We start from the raw sequence: 19,864 nt of genomic DNA, 5'->3' as shown, positions 1-19,864 counted from the left end.
GCTTTGCAGTCACTGGTGAGCCATCATTTTCTTGGTATCTCACCACTCATATTTTGTGCGTGGCTTATTTTACTTTGCCTCATTCAAATGTCATTAAGGTACAATGTGCATCTGTCTTGCCCTTTAATATTTAATTATTCTGTCAGAAATAATGTTTGTAGTCATATTTCAAACAATAACTCTGTTTCTTTTTGTAAAGGCGTGAATTATTCATGGCACTCAACCTTTGCCTTGGGCACTGCTTGGAAACATAAAGATATACACTGCCTACAGGCATTTGCTCTTGTTTACGCCGAGTTCGACGGCTAACTTTTTGTCCTATACTTCCGACAGGATGTTGTATTTTCCTGCCTAAAACAGACACGTGGGATAACCTCATTGTTTGCGGGGGTTCACAGAGGGAAAAAATGGTTATTTGTTTGTTTTTTGGAAGGGATAAAAAGTTCCAAACTGTGCTTCTGGTCTCGTTGTGGGGTTTTTTGTGTTTTGTTTTTTTTCCCCAGTCTGTTTTGTTTAGCCTAAAGGATCTGCTTGTTCATTACAACCCTCTTCCCAAATGTTGATGGCTTCAGAGGTGATTCAAACTCTTCCAATTAGGACCCTCTGTGGCATTTCTGGGTGTTTTTCTTTTGCAGGTTTTTTTTTGTTTTGAGATATGACTCTCAGATCAGTACATTGAAAATAAACTGTGAATTTCAAGCTCATTAAAAATGACATCAAAAGCCATTTGTAGCCTGACTATTAGAGCAACACAATGCAGTGGTTTCACCTTATGTTCTCCAGGTCCAGCCTTAGACCTAATTTTAACAAGATTTTAACAAGATTATGAAGCATATCATATATATCTATATACATTTTTTTTTTAACCTGTGGTTAACTTTTCAAATGGTCCATTTTATCCCAAGGTACATTCTCGGTCCAAGGTCTCTCGTGTGGAGTTAATGGTGAATTTCATTTCGTAGAGACAACATTAATTCACCTCTGTTTATCCGCCCGAGGCCCTTTATAGCTTCAGTGTACGTATCTATATAATGGTAACAACAACATATGCATGATGTTTGCCATTGTATGTGTTAGTAGGCGAGACAGGAGCTCTGGCAGATCACTGTAATAAATCTGGGCTCTAACAAGACGGACAGAATCAGCATGAGAGAGAGAGAGACTGTAGGAATAAAAAATAAAAATACAAGTGAATTGCACATTTCAAGTATTGAGTCTATTGCACTGTTGACTATTTACAAAAAGTATTGCACAAGGTATTGTACAGTGAGGTGCAGAGGCACTACAGCTTAGTTGTTCCCCCCTCCTTTGTCCTCCTGTTTCCCCTCCCTCTCCCCTCCAGAGAGGAGTTAAACAGTTTGATGGCGTGTGGGACAAAGGAGTTTTTAAGTCTGTTAGTTCTTGTCTTGGGGAGAAGCAACCTGTCACTGAACAGACTCTTCTGATTGTTTATGGCCGTGTGCAGAGGATGCCCAGCATTGTTCATAATGTCCATCAGTTTCTTTAATGTCCTTTTCTCTGCCACTGTCACCAGAGTGTCCAGCTTCATGCCGACCACAGAGCTAGCCTTCCTGATCAGTTTCTCCAGCCTGGATGAGTCCCTCTTTGCTGTGCTGCTCCCCCAGCACACCACAGCATAGAAAAGTACTCCAGCAACCACCGACTGGTAAAACATCCTCAGGAGCTTCCTGCAGATGTTAAAAGACCTCAGCCTCCTGAGGAAGTACAGTCGGCTTTGGGCTTTTTTATACAGGTGCTCTGTGTTGCATGACCAGTCCAGTTTATTGTCCACCCACAGCCCGAGGTACTTGTACTTGTTGACCACCTCCACCTCCTCCCCCTCTATCTGAACCGGCAGTGGACCTTCTCTGGACCTCCCGAAGTCCACAACCAGTTCCTTAGTCTTTGAGGTGTTGAGTTGCAGGTGGTTTGTGTGACTCCATGCGACAAAGTTCCTGACCAGACTTCTGTACTCCTCTTCCTGATCATCCCAGATACACCCCATGATGGCCGTGTCATCTGCAAACTTCTGAATGTGGCATAATTCAGAGTTGTAGCAGAAGTCAGAGGTGTACAGGGTGAAGAGAAGAGGGGACAGCACAGTTCCCTGTGGTGCTCCTGTGCTGCTGACCACAGTGTCAGACGTGATGACGACTTCAAGAGGTAAAAGGTCTAACTATGAGAGAGAGGCACATCGAACTTTGTTGAATGTCAAAGTCTGAGAGAAAGTTAGATGGCGAGAGATAATAAATGAGGGGGTTATAATAAGCGAGACAGAGAATGAGAAGAATAGGGCGAGAGGAACAGAGTACTGCTGAGAGCGATCATAAAGCGTAGACCCCGGGGGCTGATTGTTGACTCATCAGTGATGTTTGCTGAAGTGTAAGATTCTGCCTCGAGCCACCCCAGCACATGACTTGCTACATCCAACACAACAAAATCATTACCTTGTCTGTCTCCATCAGCTTACACCATACACTTCCCTCAACCTAATATAAACTGTGAATTTGTTTTGGCTCTGCCTTGAGTTGGAGATCTTTCATGATAGAGCATGTGGTTTTTGATGTGTGTAAGACACAGTCTTGAATGATGACTCTGACTGATTTCGAAGACTTCAAGATTGCAGAGATTCTGGGTGCTCTCTTTGTCATTGTACTGGCTTGTGTTACCCTTTAAAACCCCATTAATGAATGCCGTATAAACCAGTTCTAGTCAGCAAGTACAAACACTAATAAAAACCCAAGCCAAGAAAAAGTATCAGTGCAGTTAAAGCAGGAAGTAAAAAGAAGCCACAGGCCACTTACAGTTTTCTTTCTCTCTTGAGTAACCAAAAGTTACAGTTTTCAATGCACCGAACAGAGTTTTTACCCAAGATAAAAGCCTAATGGGCTGCATACAGATTGTGCCAAGGTACAGCCACGTACACCCTGCCAAAAGAGCTGATGCAATTTTGCTGTGATAATGGGTCATTAAAAATATATGTGTCGATGCTGTCATATAATCCCTTTGGTTTCTGTAAATGAGGCTTGTGTATGCTGTCATAGCTCAGAATCTCAGAAGGCCCGCACTACCATAAAACAAAGGTGACAGGTAGCTCTTCCATAATTCATTTCCAGAAGGACAAACATATGCTTCCATTTTTCTTACCTTTCACGACTGCTTGTGCTGTTAGTATTTTTAGCGCCTTATTTGGGCTTTTTGCATACTTTGCCTTAAGGCCAATCCAGTGAGTGTGGGGAAAAAGGTGGCTGTGTTTCGTTCCATTTAAATTATGATGATGTGATGAGCAGTTTCTTAGAAGAGCATGGTCCTCAAGGGGTTTACCTCTTTACCTGAATTCAATTCAATTCATTTATATAGCGCCAAGTCACAACAACAGTTACGCTTTATATTTGTAAGGTAGACACTACAATAATACATACAGAGAAAACCCAACAATCATATGACTCCCTATGAGCAAGCACTTTGGCGACAGTGGGAAGAAAAAACTCCCTTTTAACAGGAAGAAACCTCCGGCAGAATCAGGCTCATCTGCTGCAACTTCTGTTCTTCAGCTTTCAGGTCCCACTTCTGTATAACCGGCTCCCAGTATGGATTCTGTACACAACGTACACCATCTCTCTTTTTAAGATTACGCTTGAAACTTGATAGAGCTTATGATCTGGGCTGGACCAGGGGACCCTTAACCTTTCCTCAATTGTACTGCAATAGGGCTAGGCTGCTGAGAGCTTCCCATGATGCACTGATCATTTCTTTGCTCACCTCTTTTCACCATTTGTGTTTATACACCACTCTACTACTGAGCAGTAGTTATTATTAATAATTATTTTCACACTCTGTCTTTTGTCCTGTCTTCTTCCCCTCACCTCCAACTGGTCGCAGAAGATGGCTGCCTCTTCTTGAGCCTGGTTCTGGGTTTAAGAGGTTTCTTCCTCTTTAAAGGGATTTTTTCCTTCCCACTGTCGCCAAGTGCTTGCTCATAGGAAGTCGTCTGATTGTTGTATGTCTCTAATATTGTAGGTCTTTACTTTGCAATAGAAAGCACCTTGATTTGAATCAAACTGAATTGTTTCCCATAGTTTTAACTTCTGACCAACAATAGTGTTATTTTTAGATGTGACCAGTGTTGGTCAAGTTACTTGAAAAAAGTAATCAGTAACTAATTACTGATTACTTCCCCCAAAAAGTAATCCCGTTACTTTACTGATTACTTATTTTCAAAAGTAATTAATTACTTAGTTACTTAGTTACTTTTTAAAAACACGATTTACAACCTGAATAGGTAATAAAGCGATAGATCTTTCAGCCCAATTCTACTTTTTTTGCATAATCCATCACAAAATGTACTCAAATGGAAAAGTCTCTTTTTTTTAACTTGTTTTATCAATTTTAATCTTTTAACTTTATGCATTGACATATACTTAATACTTGACATATTATCCATTGTTGATCTGCACACAGCTGTTGTCACGAATGTCGCACTCGCTTACGTTATTGTCATGAGACATTCTCGCAAAAAAAATCACGGTTTTAGTAACGCAGTAACGCAGCGTTCCTACGGGAAAGTAACGGTAATCTAATTAAAGTTTTTGCGATAGTAATCCCTTACTTTACTCGTTACTTTTAAAAAAGTAATCAGATTACAGTAACGCGTTACTGCCCATCTCTGGATGTGACCTCTCAAATTTCAAAGATTGTGATTTAGATGCACACACATAACAATTTAAAAAAGGGGTGAATCTAAAGAGGCCTCAAAATATGTTTTTGCTTTTAATTTGACTCAGACCTGAAATGGACAGAATCCAGTAACACTTTATTTGTAAAATATTGTAAAACATGAGATGCAAAAGTTCTTGAAAGATGCACCTTTTTAACAAACTTTAAGTCAATGAGAAGCTGGCTGGAAGCTAAGTTTAATCAGCTTATGGGAAGCAATTGCTGGGAGTTGTGTACTTATGAAAGTGGGCATGTTATTATTGGCCAATGGGAAAAATAAATAAAACATACATGTTAGGTAGAAGCAGAATCTCAATAAAATAGATATGGAGATGACGCGGGCGTCTTCCCTGGGTCTCGCCTGAGTTTGTACATGCGGCAAGATGATAAACATGCACAAAAAGTGAAACTGAGGTAGTTTTTAGAGTTTCTTCTGCCTCACTGTCAGACAAAATCCCTTTAAGGCCTTTCACACTGAAGCAAGGACAGAGGGAGATAGAGACCCTGCAGAGGTAGTCAAGGTTCACTGATTAGCTTCAACATGATACCTCAGAAACCAGAGCCTGTTATCAGACTTATACTTCATTTCAGATAAATACTGTAGTTTTTTTCTTTTTGCACCACTGAGAAGTGATGTGGTTGCAAGTGAGTGAAATGGAATAAAATTGAAGTGCTGTAATGCCTGTACTGCATGCACACTTAATATTGAATATTTTATGATGGGTTCTGTGTTTTAGCATGATGGAGATTTAAACTAGTAATCTCTTCTCTTTTAGCTTTTCACATTAAGATGCTTTCAGATTTGGTTGTGTGACTAACTGGACTGAAACGCAAAGAAATCAGAAGTCAATTATGCAGGACTGTCACATGACACAAAAGAATTGTCTTCATCAGAATCAGAAGAGGAATTCTTACCACGTTTTACTGTTTTTAATGGTGTATTAGTCGGAGACCGAGTCTCTGAAAAACCAGATGCCTGCATCATGTTTAGGCTCCATTATATACAGTACATCATGTGTAAAATAACCATTGGTGCTTAGTATATTTTTTTAATATGTTGGTAGGAATAGCCTACTAATTTATTGCATTTGTTATGTAAGTAGAATTTCAAATGTGGAAGTAGTTCATAATATCAGTAGATGCTTATCATGCTGTCTGAAAGCATACACTTGCATTCAGCTTGGTTGGGTGAATGGGCGCAACTTGGGTATGTAGTTAATCCTTAACAGTTACATCTGCAGCAAGTGTCTTCTGTATTTTGCACATTTCTTTTTAAATCTGCATGAAATGTAGCATTTCTTGCTATTACCTTTGCACGGGAACATAGTAATGGTGAATTATAGTTTGAGTGGTTCTTAAACTCTACTTCCAGATAAGCAGGGATGCTGTGTAAAGTGTAAAGAAAAAACAAATGTGAGGATTTGCAAATCATGTTAAACCATATGTTGAATTGAAATTGGTGAAATAAGGCAACATATTAAATGCTTAAAAAGAGAAATTGTATTGTTTTTAGATTGGAGAAATGCAAAGCACGGTCATGCACATGTGCATTGTTTTTATCATAGTTCATTGAGTGTTTCTTCATTCACTGATAGAACCTTGCAATGACTGCTTCTCTTCTCTCCCAGGATTTGCATTTGTTTGTGACAGGAGATGAAAAGTGCGGCTGAAGTTCAGTGTGAAGGGGTGGTAGCATTCAGTCATTAGGAAAACTATTAGACTGATCTCTTGTTACTTCAGACAATCTAAAAAAGAAAAAATAATAATACTGCCACATTTTGCATTTCCGAAAAACTTGTTTTCCAGCATTAGTAGTTTCAGCATTTGGAGTTCTGTTACCCTGCCCTTAGGTTAGGTATATTATTTTCTTCTTGGAAAGCCTTCTATGTGCTGTGTGACATGGTTATGTTGAAGATGTTGAAACAATTTTTTTGTGTGTGTTTTATTTCCTTTGGGCTTTATTCTGCTCTGCTCCCCTCACTGAGTCTAAAGTCTCTCTAAATCTCTCTGATTTTTTGCCGTTTACCACATTTCTCACTCCCAGCAGTGAAAAGTAGATTCTTTTGTTATGGTTGTAATTAAAATAATTTTCAGTCTTCTCAGAGGTAGTTGATTCACCAAAATATTATGTTGGTTATATTATAAGAATAATGGATGCAAATAGGGAAACTAGAAAATGACAAACTGTTGGATTCAATGCATTTTGCAACCTCCTGATCAGACTCAAAGAAGAAAGTTTGTCGCTCACAGGAACACAATAAGAAAGTGGTAGAGTTGTGAAAAAAGGTTCTATAGGCTGCTACGAATGGCTCATGACAAGCAACCCTCCTCATCTTTTAAAGAATATGGCAATTTCATTATTGCTTGGGCTTTCTGTGGCATCCATCCAAGTATATTAAAAGCTCAGTGAATGTCATTCAATCATTCTACAGCAATAGTAAATGTGCTGGTTAAGAAAATGTGAGTTTAAATATCACTGAGTGGCCGAGTCATTCACCTGATGAAGGTTAGGGTTAAGAAAGAGAATACTCAAAATGAGCAAAAGCTGCAGGTGACTATGGGGTACTACTGATGTTTGATTAATTAGTCACTCCACAACATTAAATGCGATCGTTGTATTTTGATGTGAACCTTTTAAAAGTCAGGATGAAGAGAGCTATAGCTACACACTTCTTTCTAAACCCTCACGAATAAAGGTGAGACTAGGTGGATTTCTTCGAGTGTTGACATACTGAGTGTGAACAACAAAGATCCGTCTGCTTACGGCCTTCTGAGCAACACTTCCATTTAACAGCAGTTTTATTTAAAAATGCTTTTACAATGTGATGCCTCAAAATATGAGTATTCCTGCAAGACCCACTCTGAGAAATTTTAATGTGATCCTTATGCCATTGATTTATGAACTAGACTGAATAGCGTAGTCGGTTCAAGAGGGATTTGACAGGTGGGGGGAGTTTATGTATAGCACCATGGGGAGAATAATCACTTAAAATAAAACACATAGTTATTTGTATTCTGAGCTCCATTAGATTTTACTTCATCTGCAGGCTGTAATCAACTGACCTGTCCAGCCAGCTGAATTCAACATGATACAAGTAGGTTATTCATAAGCTGTGTAGCTGATTTCCAACCACTACATAGTAGGTAGTATTTGGTGAGTGAATCTAATCAGCAACGTAACCTTTCATTTAAGTTGATCATTGCTACTCTGTTGCTACCCTGTATCTGTCCACCATAGTGAATTACTGCAAACTACACCACAGTGCTGCAAACTAACCACTTTAGCATGCACTATACCGTACTAAACTACACCCTTTATACAACCTTTGAATAACCCAAAAAAATACCCCAACTTATTATACATTGCAAAATATGTAAGAAACTTCTGCAGCACATCATAGATCCAATATCTGATTAAAAATTAAATGAATTAGGATAGTTTCCATTTTATCAAATATTTCTTACTGAACATTCGTTACCTTTGAAAATATCTCTTATATTCCTTTCTTGTCCTGTGAAACATTTTTTCTCTCCCTGGGAAAAACAGCAACTGCACCTATTTGGCCATACACACAGTTTGTTTTTGCTGATGTTTGTGGAGCTGTTGTGTTTGAAACTACCTGCCACTTAAACAAAATTAGCACCATTTATGCTCGCTCCTTTCAGTAGCACTAGCTAGATGCTGAAGTTGAGTAACCAATGTAAGATGGACAAATCACAGGGATTCAGCAGTATTATGCATTAATCTATTACTATGTATTTCTATTTACTGACGGTGTTGGATTGCTGTTCTGGATTGTTATGGCCCACATTAACCCCTGAGCATAATTCCATAAAGTGAAGGAATTACAATTCCAATGGCAAGTGGAGTAAACTATATGAAATCATGGACCTGTCTTACAATGTGCACACAGTAAGGGTTGTTTGTTGACGTGTAACTTAGGGAAGATATTTTCTTGACACACATTGCTTGCCTTAATGCCATCTGAGAACCATTTAGACATCATAACATACTTAGACATTGTTACTGACCAGGTGCACCCATTCATCGACAGTCTGCACTTTTTCAAATGGATGCTTCCAGCAGGATAACAAGCCTTGTCACAAAGCACTCATCATCTCCAAATGGCTCCAGGAGCATGACAGTGATTTTAATTTACTTCACTTTCCTCGTGTACTTTCTTTAGATCCCAGCCCAATAGAGCACCTTTGAGATGTGGTGGCAAGGGTTTTTTTCCTTACAGTGTGAATGTGCTGGCAAATATCTGCAAGAACTGTGCGTGGAAACTATCACCGTTTTGAGCCCATGCCTGAACCAATTTTCTCTGTTTTGAAGTAGAAATGTCTTATGCAACTCTAGATAGGTGTATCTTTGAGTGTGGACTCCTCTGCCATTACATTTAATGTAAATTATGTAATGCACGACCACCTAAGACTTTTCTTGATTGTTTAAATTGCATGGTTAATTTAAACGTTTCCCCTGATTCAATTCATATCTGCCAGCCTGCACTTGAGATGGTAGAAAACCATTGAAGCCTCTTGTCACATTTTCCAGAATGACTGCTTTCAAATTGGAAAAAATTAGATTGCCATCACTCAAGAGAAGGATCAAAGTATAATTGTACATTTCATGCTTTATCAGTGCCTGGCAGGCATTACTGGTTTTGAGATACAGGAATATACGAATATCACGATCTAATACCCTGAGAGGTGTAGGATTAAAGTGACTTGCGTTGAGATAATTCAAGGTGAAGATGCAGATATGAAAATTGTTCCCATTGTCCAAGTGCAGTGCATTACACTACCATGACGATGCCCAGAGGACAACAGATTCATCATAGTCCTGCACAAATTAGGTAACAAGTTTCCGATGATTTATTGACTTAATATCTGGACATGATTACAGCAAAGGAGCAGATTGGAGTCATGCATGGCTGGCTTTGGATTAGAGGCAAAAATGAGCGACATTGTGCTTATATTTTGTGTGTGTGCGTGTGTGCTCAGAGCACAGGAGTGCAGCCTCTAACAGGGTGTTGGTATGCTAATACCGCAGCAGTGAGCTGTCCCTAAGGGTAAAATAATCTCTTATTCAAACTCTTTTTCAGCCATAGGTATTTTCTCGACTCAACAGATAAGGAAACAGGTCTGCCTGTGCTGCTTTGAGTGAGAACACCACTTCATGCGTGTCCATGTGTTTCCATTTTTGGGGGATTTTTTGCTTTATGAAGCTTGTTTGGCTGTCGTTTCATTTTTGACACTTTACATTTTGCAACAAATAATAACTAGCGGGGTACCCTTATTAAAACAAAAGTTCAACAAACTACTACAGCAATGAGATGTTAGACTACAAAAACATGTCATTGCTGTTCGTTTCATGTTTTCTGTATTGTCATTTGCCTATTAGGCCATAAGATGCAGTGTTGCCTCCAGTGGCTTTTAGGGGTTACTTATTCCCTTGTTTCTGTTTCCTGCTAAGTGTCTTTTACTCCTTGTGTCTTTCTTAGCTTTGTAGTGGGGATAGTGGTTTCATGGTGGTTGGCTACCTGCCAGAGGAGATGGGTACTGCTACAAAGTGAAGAAGACAGGAAAATTCTGCATAATTCATAGCCAGAAGGAAAAACATATGCTGGCTTTTCTACCTTTAGCAATTGCCTCTGTTGATTGTGTTATTTTAATTTGACACCTTTTCAGGTGGATCCTGTGTGTGCTTACACATAGGTGAACACTGTTACTGGACAAAAAGCATGCCACACTTGCTTTTCATTTATAGATTTTAGCCATATTAAGTCTGCTCTTCTGCAGCCCAGTTATTGATAATCTGTATGTTTGTGTACCAGTTAGAACAGATGCTTTTCTACTTCATGGTACAATCACATTAGAGAAAACAGTGGTTGGAGGCAGCACCACAACAAAAGAAATGCTTTTAACCATGTAATGAATTCAGAAGATGGGTACCAGGTCTGCAACCACTCACCAGTTGTCTTACTGGGTCATAAAGAGGGTGTTAAAACTGCAATTAGACAGAGTGAGTCTCCTTTCATTTTAGTATTTTACGATTGAATGGGTCCAGTTAGCAATTACATACAATCTATTTGTAATAATACAGGAATTTAACTGTGATAAATCAAAGGGAAATCACAAATTGGTTGATGTCTACATATACAGGATTTCACATGTAACTATTTACATTTAGAGTCCAGCCAGTAGCTTATCTATCAATTACATACTAGTTTTTTGAGAACTTTTGCGAAGTTGTCAGAGAGTGATTGCATTCATGCAGAGTTGGACATTATTTGGCAACAGGTTGCCTCCCACTAGGTGGTCACCTTGTAATTGAACGTACACGACACCCTCACCCTCTAGATGTCCTATTAGTCACCACAACTGCTTGCAGTTTTTCCTAGTCAAAGTTTTAAATGAATAGTAATTTTTAAAACTAAATCTAGTAAATCTGCTTCCTCAAATGGCTTTTCTGTTAGTATATTAAGCAAGCATAGACCGTATTTGTTCCTTATCATTATTAAACATATAAAGAATTTAACTTTGTCTTTAGGATCAGCTCTTGCTGAATCCACCTGTTTTGATTAGGAATGCTATTTTATTCTGACTCTACCCACTGAAGCACAATAGTATGGTGTCTCGGATTAATTTTCTATGTTAACAATTAGTTTATTGTGAATTACTGTCACTTTAAAAGGCATTAATTATCTCAGTAATACAGTGCAGAATTTATTTTTATTGAAACGGAGGGCACTCATAGTTCTTCTTCTTTTTTCTATTGTTATTGTGATACCTGCATTTCAGACATAAAGGATTCAGTGCCCACAGTCACTGATGGAGTCATGGTGTGAGTGCTTATCTGTGCAGCTTGAATGGCGCAGTGTAAGTTGCCGCTTACTGACAGGGTTTATGGACCTGCCTGGCGTGATGAAGGAAAACTGCTCCTGCCAGATTTTGTGATAATTGCTGCTCTTTGGAAAACACTGTGAATATAATAATTAGCACGGTGACTCGGGACAAACAGAGAAATAAACTTATTGCAACAATGCGGTAAATGTAACCAGAATGGTGGGTTGAGTGTGGGAAAACAGAGAAAGGGATAAACAAGAGCCACGTTGAGTATAAGTAGCCTTCAAGGTGCCTCCTAACCATCATTGCTGACACGCGCGCATAGAGTACATTTATTTGCACTGGCACGCACAACTGCACAGACACAAACACGAGTTGTCGCAGAGGTAGTGATCCAGTTGGTCATGTCTATTCATTTGGTAAAAAAAATCTGATTATTTTCAAGGATGTGTACACATCGATATAATCAGGAATGCTTAATTGGAAATATTTATGCAGAGCATTATTTAAATAATTCTCTGTTCATTATCATAAGTTCTCCCTCACTGCTTTTATTAAGGACAAGATTTAATTATTTTGCGATAAACTGTAATGTTCTCATGTGACATTTCATCAAGAAATGGATGTTTCATTAAACTAAAGGTCAGATACTACAAATACTTCGGCCAGATCGCTTCCCTGTGCCTTTATGCTTATGGTGATGCAGCATGGACTCGGGTGACTTTCTGAGTGGTCTTTATTTATTCATTTTGGCTAAATCAGGATTGTTTAACACTTGAAATAGGAGCGATCGGCTAATACATATCATATTTAAAGTTCAGCTGAAATTGCTTGTCATACAGTAATATGTCCCGTCTTTTTTAAGAAAAAAAAAATCCGAATTCAATAGAGACAGAAAATAGTTTTTCTCTCTTTTATTTTAATGATTGCTCTTAATTTCTTATCTGCCTTAATATGGAAATTTGTGTACATACAGGCAGTCACCTCACATTAATTTAGGGCATATTTACATACATTTACATATTTACATTTACATATTTACAACACTGTTCTTTTGCAAGCAGTCACAGTGACTGATGTACCGGTACTGTCGTTTGTCTTGCAACTTGGTTTGTTGAGTGAGCGGACAAACATTCACAGAGGAAAAGTGCTCTGCAAATGTCAGTTTGGGGGCTAGACAGCAAATTAACTGCTCTTGTGTGGCATATTAAACAGCGTGTAAACCTTCCTCCAAATTTCACTTGTTTTGGATGCTTGTCGTGTCCTTACTCTTCAGTACTACTGCTAACAAAATACTCCCTGCCCACAGCTTTTAGGCTACAGTGCCAGTTTGTTTACGCTTCCTCCCATTCCCCTGCCTGTGCCTGAGCTCACCTTGTCAGCTGCTGTCAATCCACTGCCCCCACCAACACACCCCTCCAGCAACAGGAAGGAAATATAGCATTGCTGATATTTGCAAAGACATTTTGTTGGTTATTTGGTTATTAAAAAGGCTGTTTTTAAACCTTCAAAATTGCAGTATTTTTGCAGAAAAAAGGGGATCTTTTGCTTTTAGTTTAGGTGTTAAAACACCCTATTGTATGAAGGTCATTCCGAACATGTTAAATGCCATGGCACACCAAAGAAAGATGCACAGTTCAAAGGAATACCTAATTATTGGTTGTTCAGAAAATGCCACGGAAAGGTTTATAGTAGGGAGCAGATGTTAGTTTGCCTGAGAAAAATGTGACCTATAAAAAGCTACTGTCCAGAAAGAATATTGCACCAAAAGTCACATGTTTTACTGCAGCTTATAAAGTCCTGAAGTGCCCTCGTAGTGTTATACTGTTCTTAACATAAAACTTATATTAATTGGAATTGTGAGGGCTAAAAAAAACACAGAAATCCCATCTGGAATCTGTGTGTGCGCGCGCGTTTGTGTGTCTGTGTGTGGCTGATATCGGTAAATAATAGCTTGATAAATCAGCCTCGCTGAAGGGTTGTGTAAATCAGCAGAATAAGATTGAACTGGCCAGCGATAGATGTCGTACAAATGCTGATACTGAATGCAGCTTGGCTGTTTTACTTGTCTGTCAGGGCAGAGACATGTGCATGTTATTCACTACAAGCAAGCGGCAGTATTGCCAAAGCAGCAGCCACACTCTTTGGGACTGTACAAACTAGTAAATCAGCTGAATGTTGACAGATCTAAACCTTTATTGGCACAAATTCACCTTCATGTTGTCTTCTGTTCTCTGTCCTCTGCTGCTTCTTTCCCTGCAGTTCTCTTTGGTCAGTTTGTGGTATTCCAGACTTTGACCAGCGATGTGGTCGAGATCTATGATGGTTCTTCAACAGATTCAGCCCTTCTCTCTTCCATATATGGATCACACTCAGGTAATAGCATAACACTCTGACTTTGAAGCCTAGTTTCTCTTCGCTCATAAGTATGGCTAGGGCCTTGAAAGGTCGAGTGCAGCATTTAGAATTGCGGGCAGTACATCACATGCGACTCAATTCTAATCAAATTACTATTTTTCCTAAACAAATTGAATGTCTGTTATCTGAGCCACTTCAAGCTGCTGGGGATAAAGATTGTTTCCCTTCATATATTCTCATATTGATGTTATATAATTACATTATGATTGTAATTGAATAAACTCCTGAGATCCCAATTAAAATAACAAAAGCAAACCAGCTGTTGTAAATTGTTGTCACATTCTACCTGGTTAGACTGTCAAAAATGTTGAAACAAAGAAAAGCACTGAATCCTTTGTGTTGTGCCGTACCACTTAAGAACATCCTTTTGATTTCAATTTAAATCACACCGATAATGTCTTGATTATGTTTTTCTTTTTGCTTTGTTGTGTAGGTGAGACCCTACCTTTGAGTTCAGGAAACAAGATCATGCTAAAGTTTGCCACAAATGGAACAGAAACAGCCAAAGGATTTCATTTTGTTTACCAAGGTAACGTTACATTTTCTGCTATAGTTCCAGAGTTGACTACATTGACTGCATTTGTTTGCTTTCGGGGGAAGGTGAAGGTACTTTAGCCCAGCGCTCACCAAACAGAGGGCTGTTCAGCAGAGTGCCACTGGATGCGGCTGGGCATGTCTGAACAAAGCAAAATGATGTGGAGTCAAATAGCCTATCCTGGCAAAGCAGATGAGAGTGACTAATGACGCGCGAGGAGATTCACAAGGGCTTTACTGTTGCATTCTACCTCCTTTGTCTTTCCTTGTCTCCTTTTCCCTGTTGTATTTCTGCCTAACAAACCCACCCAACGCTCTTTGTCTTTCTTCCTCTAATGCTCGCTTCCTCCCCCTTTATCCTTAGCTGTCCCTCGGACAAGCGCCACTCAGTGTAGCTCAGTCCCTGAGCCCCGCTTTGGGAAGCGGATAGGGAATGACTTTGGCATCGGTATGGCAGTACTGTTTGAATGCAGTCCAGGCTACACGCTGCACGGCTCCAATGCCATCAGGTGCGAGGCTGTGCCCAATGCCCTGGCCCAGTGGAACGGCACTGTGCCCACATGTGTTGGTAAGCGTCATCATCCTCCAATCCTTGCCACATGTCCTGCATGCATGCAAACACACACAAACGCACAAACACCAATCCAAAAAGTGGCTCAGGTGCATAAAAGCAGTTGGTGTCTGTTTTTTTTGTTGGGGTTTTTTCCTGTCATTAGTTTTCCTAATGTCCATCACCCATTGCAAAGCAGCTAATCTCAGGCTCTGGTAGATTAGACCAGCAGAGAGAAGCAACAGCAAACAGAACAAGCTTCACCCAAGGCTTTTAGGTTCCTGTGTTTTTCCAGATAAGTGGAAAAAATAAATATCAGTGTAAAGTAAATACATCCAACAACAACAGATCTTTCCCTCAGTATAATGTAGTTCAGTATAACAGCTCTGCTATAAAAGGTATTTTTTAACACATTAGCACTCCATATGCAAATAAATCTGGACAGAATATTCAAACACCATCATTCTGTCCCGCGATGCCAAAATTGTAATGCTATCTATAATACATATGATGGGACCAGGCATGTGTACAATATAATACGTTGTAGCTTTTGACAAGAATCATTATTAATGTACTCTTGATATAAATATAGTGCTTTGCAAGGTTAATGCCATTATAATGGATATGTTATAGGGCTGCCACGATTAGTCGACCAGTCACGATTACGTCGACTATCAAAATCGTCGACGACTGATTTAATAGTCGACGCGTCGTTTGAAGCTTTGTAAGATCACAAAAGCCGCAGGAATAAGTAGTAGGATTTAAGAGTGTAATAACAGACTGAAACAGAAGATGGCAGCACTGCATGTACAAGGATCCCAGCTGCCGTTAGATAACTTAAAAATGTTATTGTTTGTTTTGTTTTTTTACCATTTTATTTGTTCCTGAGTAAATTGGTTTGGCTGAGATTAAAGTTATACTGTCAAAATAATCGTTTGTGGCAGCTAGGGATGGGTATTGATAAGATTTTCACGATTCCGATTCCATTTTCGATTCTGTTTAACGATTCGATTCTTTATCGATTCTTTTTTTTTTAAAAAGGAGAACACTAAGGTCGAATAGCTTAGAACTTTGTTTTACATCTTCTCTTTGAACAAGATAGAAATTTAGGAGTAGCATGGCCTTAAAAACCCAACAGTGAGATCTTAAGGGATCTTTAAGAGATCCAGCCTACGGCTCTTCAATGGGGTGTCACAGGGTCCCCGGGAAAAAAAATTGTAAATGTAAAATAATAAAAGAAATATTCGTCTGTAGCAATAACAAAGTTTAACATAAATTATTCTGTAGCAATTACACAAGAATATCCAGTAATGTCCCTGCCTACAATTAAACACATTCACTTACCGAAAATCGGTGGCATCTGCTGTGGCAAATGGGTTCAAGCCTTTTACCACAAACTTAGTCACTGCTCGGTGACATTCGTCTATCCTGGCCTGAAAGGAGACGCTACCGGCAGACTGCAGCGACAACTGCCGGCGAGCGCCAGCCAGACTCTGTCTGTCTCTCTCATCATGGTCACCTAAATGCACAGTAATGGCAGGTTTTGTAATAAGGCAGATCGTGCTAACATAATATGCACTGTTAGTTGATTATTTACCTGCCGCATTAACGGGAGAGGACGTACAAACGTTACCGCTGCTGCTGGGTTGAGATTCACGACTCCGGTGCGGAATTAAAAACACGACATTCATTTAAGGTTATCGTGTGTTTTGTGAGCAAATGCTTTTGCATGTTCGTAGTGTTTCCTCCCTTAAATGAAATATCTACTTTGCAAGTATTGCAAGTTGCCCTGTTGTCATCCATTCTCGTAAAGTATAACCAAACTTTTGAGCGTTTGAGCCGCTTAGATGCCGTGTTTCCTGCTATGGTAAATGACACTCCGCAACGTGGTGATGTCATTCGGGGCGACTGGAATCGATAAGGGAAACGTTTGCAAAAATTCTCAACAAGAACCGGGTTTCGATACCCATCCCTAGTGGCAGCCCTAATATGTTATATGTTTCAAATTGCAGTATCAAAATGATGTGACAATGTGAAAGTGGTAATTTGCAGTGACAGATCTGCGGTGAATAGTCGCCTGAATCTGCGGCTCACCCTCATTTTCTACACCTTATAAAGAATTTCTAGTCACTGTTTAGCTGACCGACCCACAGTTGTACCACTTTGGTTCTCTCTGACAGCTCATGTTTTCTTAAATTGCAACAGGGAAAGGTCACAATGAAAAAAGCTCTAGTAAACCCACTCTATAGCCTTCTACTACTCGCTACCAAACTTACACACACACAGTTACGAATGACTTAAAGAGTCTGTGTCAATGTGGAGAGGACCCACTGTCGCTGCACCTTCTGTGAAGAGCTAGTGTTGAGTTGTAGTGTTGTAGCGTAACAATAATATCTAGTTTATAAGGTTGTTTTAAAAGACAGCAACTCTTGTTTCATATAAAAGATTTAAAGTTCAAAACCAGTGACAAACAGGGACAGAGAAATTCATACATTTTTGAAAACCAGAAAATATAATTAACTAGCCATGATCCAACAGCCCTATTATTACAACAGCTCTTGGCGGCCTATGTAAGGTGGATGCGAACCATCTGCTGAAGGGACAGACATTTCTCCCTACATGGATGTTTGGCTAGCATGCACAAAACCATTTTACATGTAAATATACCTGCATGAATATGCATAGTCCATATTTGTGTACAGGATGATTTAGGTATGCTGTCAGCAAACACTGCTACCCATACCTGAAAGCGTGCAAAAGGACATGCAGTCAGTCTCACAAAGACACCCACATATCTGTCTTGGGGAGATCAAGGACTAAAGATGAAATGAGGTAAAATCTATTGAAGTCAGGCCTTGTGCCAGCCAGTAAATAGTACCAGCCGGTAAGTGCGAGAGATTTCCAGCCAGGGTTCATCCAAGTCCAGTGCCAAGTGGTAAGGGATTAGCAGTGGCACGCGCAGTTCCATTTTAAACATAGTGATTTTTATCTGGAGATTGAATCTGGCTGCAGCATCTCCCCCAGCGGCAGTGTACTCGTCCAGAATAATGGATATAGTTTCATGGAAGCCTAAAAAAAACCCGCACTATGCTCAATTACTCAAGCCCTCTTTATGTGATATGACGGCATCAGACACCGCTCTCTAGAAAGGTGTCCATGTTTCAGATGATATATTTTAATTTCCTCGTCCAGATGTGATTGACCTCGCTCATCGTGCGGCTGTTGTATTTCTTTTGATTTTACACGTACAAAGCTGCTGAATGAGGGTTTTGCTGGTGAGTCTCTACAACGTCCTGTTGTGATTTAATTAGCCCCGCCTGAATGGATGCATAATGTTGGGGCAGACTTTGTTGAATTTTTATGTTGAGTAGTTGACTTGAATAAATAGATGTTTTTGTTTATCGCGCTGCAAGTTTAACTTGCAGCAGTAGACAGAGCTTCAAAAAAGATGCTAACCCTAACCCTTATGTCAGATCTTTTTCAGCTGTGTGTAGACTCCTATGTCCCCATTAGATTGTGCAAATGACCGACTGCCTATTACAGGTTGAAGTAGAAATGATAATGAAGTTAAACAGATGAGCATATTTGTCCACTGGCTTGTTTCCTGCACGAGTGACAGAATTGCAGCTTAGTCTCAAACACATACTTAATCACTTCTGACTGTAGAAAATCCTCATATTGCATAAGCTCACAGATTGCCATGATTCATGCTCGGTATGCCCACGCTATGGAATTCACTGTTGGCTTTTTCGAAGGTGTCAACAAGTAAACAGTGTCGTGCAGAGTTTGTTTTTAAACAGTGGATTCTTGTTTTGCAATAGCCTCCCAATGAATGTGTAATTTGTAAAAGTGCAAGAACCATTTAAGAATATGTTAAGCTATTATGTCACAGACATTACGTGATTAAAACATTTCCAATTATAAGCTCCTGTCACTTTCCTGCATATCAAACTGTGCAGTTTTATAGTGTAATATAATATATGGTCCCAACCTTTGTCTACCTACGCTAAGTCTAAAGCTTTCAGTCCTTTATTGCAGTCATATTTTCCAATCTCGCTTGACCAGTTGCATTTTCTCACAGGACCGAAATGAGTTGTGAAATTAGGCTTGTTCTCAAGGCGATGCTCTTCTTCTTGATGAATAACGAAGAAGAAGAAAAACAACCCACCGGAACACAGCAAAGCTGACTGTACTTTGTTCATAAACTGGTTTCAATTTCTCTCAGGTGTTTGGCTCATCACTGAAGGGTTGGTAATAACAAAGATGTTGAGAAGAAATTATTTTCTGTGCAGTATAGGCAGCATGAAACAATCTCTGCTTAGTTATCGCACAGCTCTTCAAACCTTCAAGGAGCTTTTGAGTGGTGCCAACAGGATATGACATTCTCACGGTGTTGCTATGGATGTTATGGGCATTGACCTTTATTTTTTTCATTTTTAGACAAAACAATTGCACAAACTCGTATCCTACTTTCGTGCATGTATAGGAGATGACTGATTTCCATACCAAGTAGTCTGCACATGATGTGCTTTAGCAGAAGAAGCTATACCTGTGGTAGCGAGTATATACAGTAAGTGTGATGACTCCGCTCTGTGACTGCTGAGAGATGCAGTACAGAATTCATTGTCTCTAATGTGTCACTCAGTATAAAAAGCAACAAAGCAGTCACTTTGGCACCGTTCTCCAAGTGTCTTTCAGATGGTAGATATCACCTGTAAAATGCTGATAACTTTGAACTTGTGACTGTACTTTCTTGATAGCTAAAGTGATATTTTTTTTCTCTTTCTCCATCAGCCA

General features: G+C 39.5%; 1 protein-coding gene across 1 annotated transcript in view; it reads left to right on the top strand.

Moving 5' to 3' along the window:
• Positions 1–19,864, top strand: part of LOC309717712 (CUB and sushi domain-containing protein 3-like) — a 245,739-nt gene that overhangs the window by 142,029 nt on the left and 83,846 nt on the right. The window contains 3 exon segments of the mRNA XM_082552492.1: positions 13,828–13,941; positions 14,417–14,512; positions 14,882–15,085. Coding sequence (XP_082408618.1) covers positions 13,828–13,941; positions 14,417–14,512; positions 14,882–15,085 — 414 coding nt within the window.

This window comes from Aulonocara stuartgranti (assembly GCF_965226115.1).
Source record: "Aulonocara stuartgranti genome assembly, chromosome: 11".
Taxonomy (NCBI): domain Eukaryota; kingdom Metazoa; phylum Chordata; class Actinopteri; order Cichliformes; family Cichlidae; genus Aulonocara; species Aulonocara stuartgranti.
This window is presented reverse-complemented; position numbering and strand designations above follow the sequence as displayed.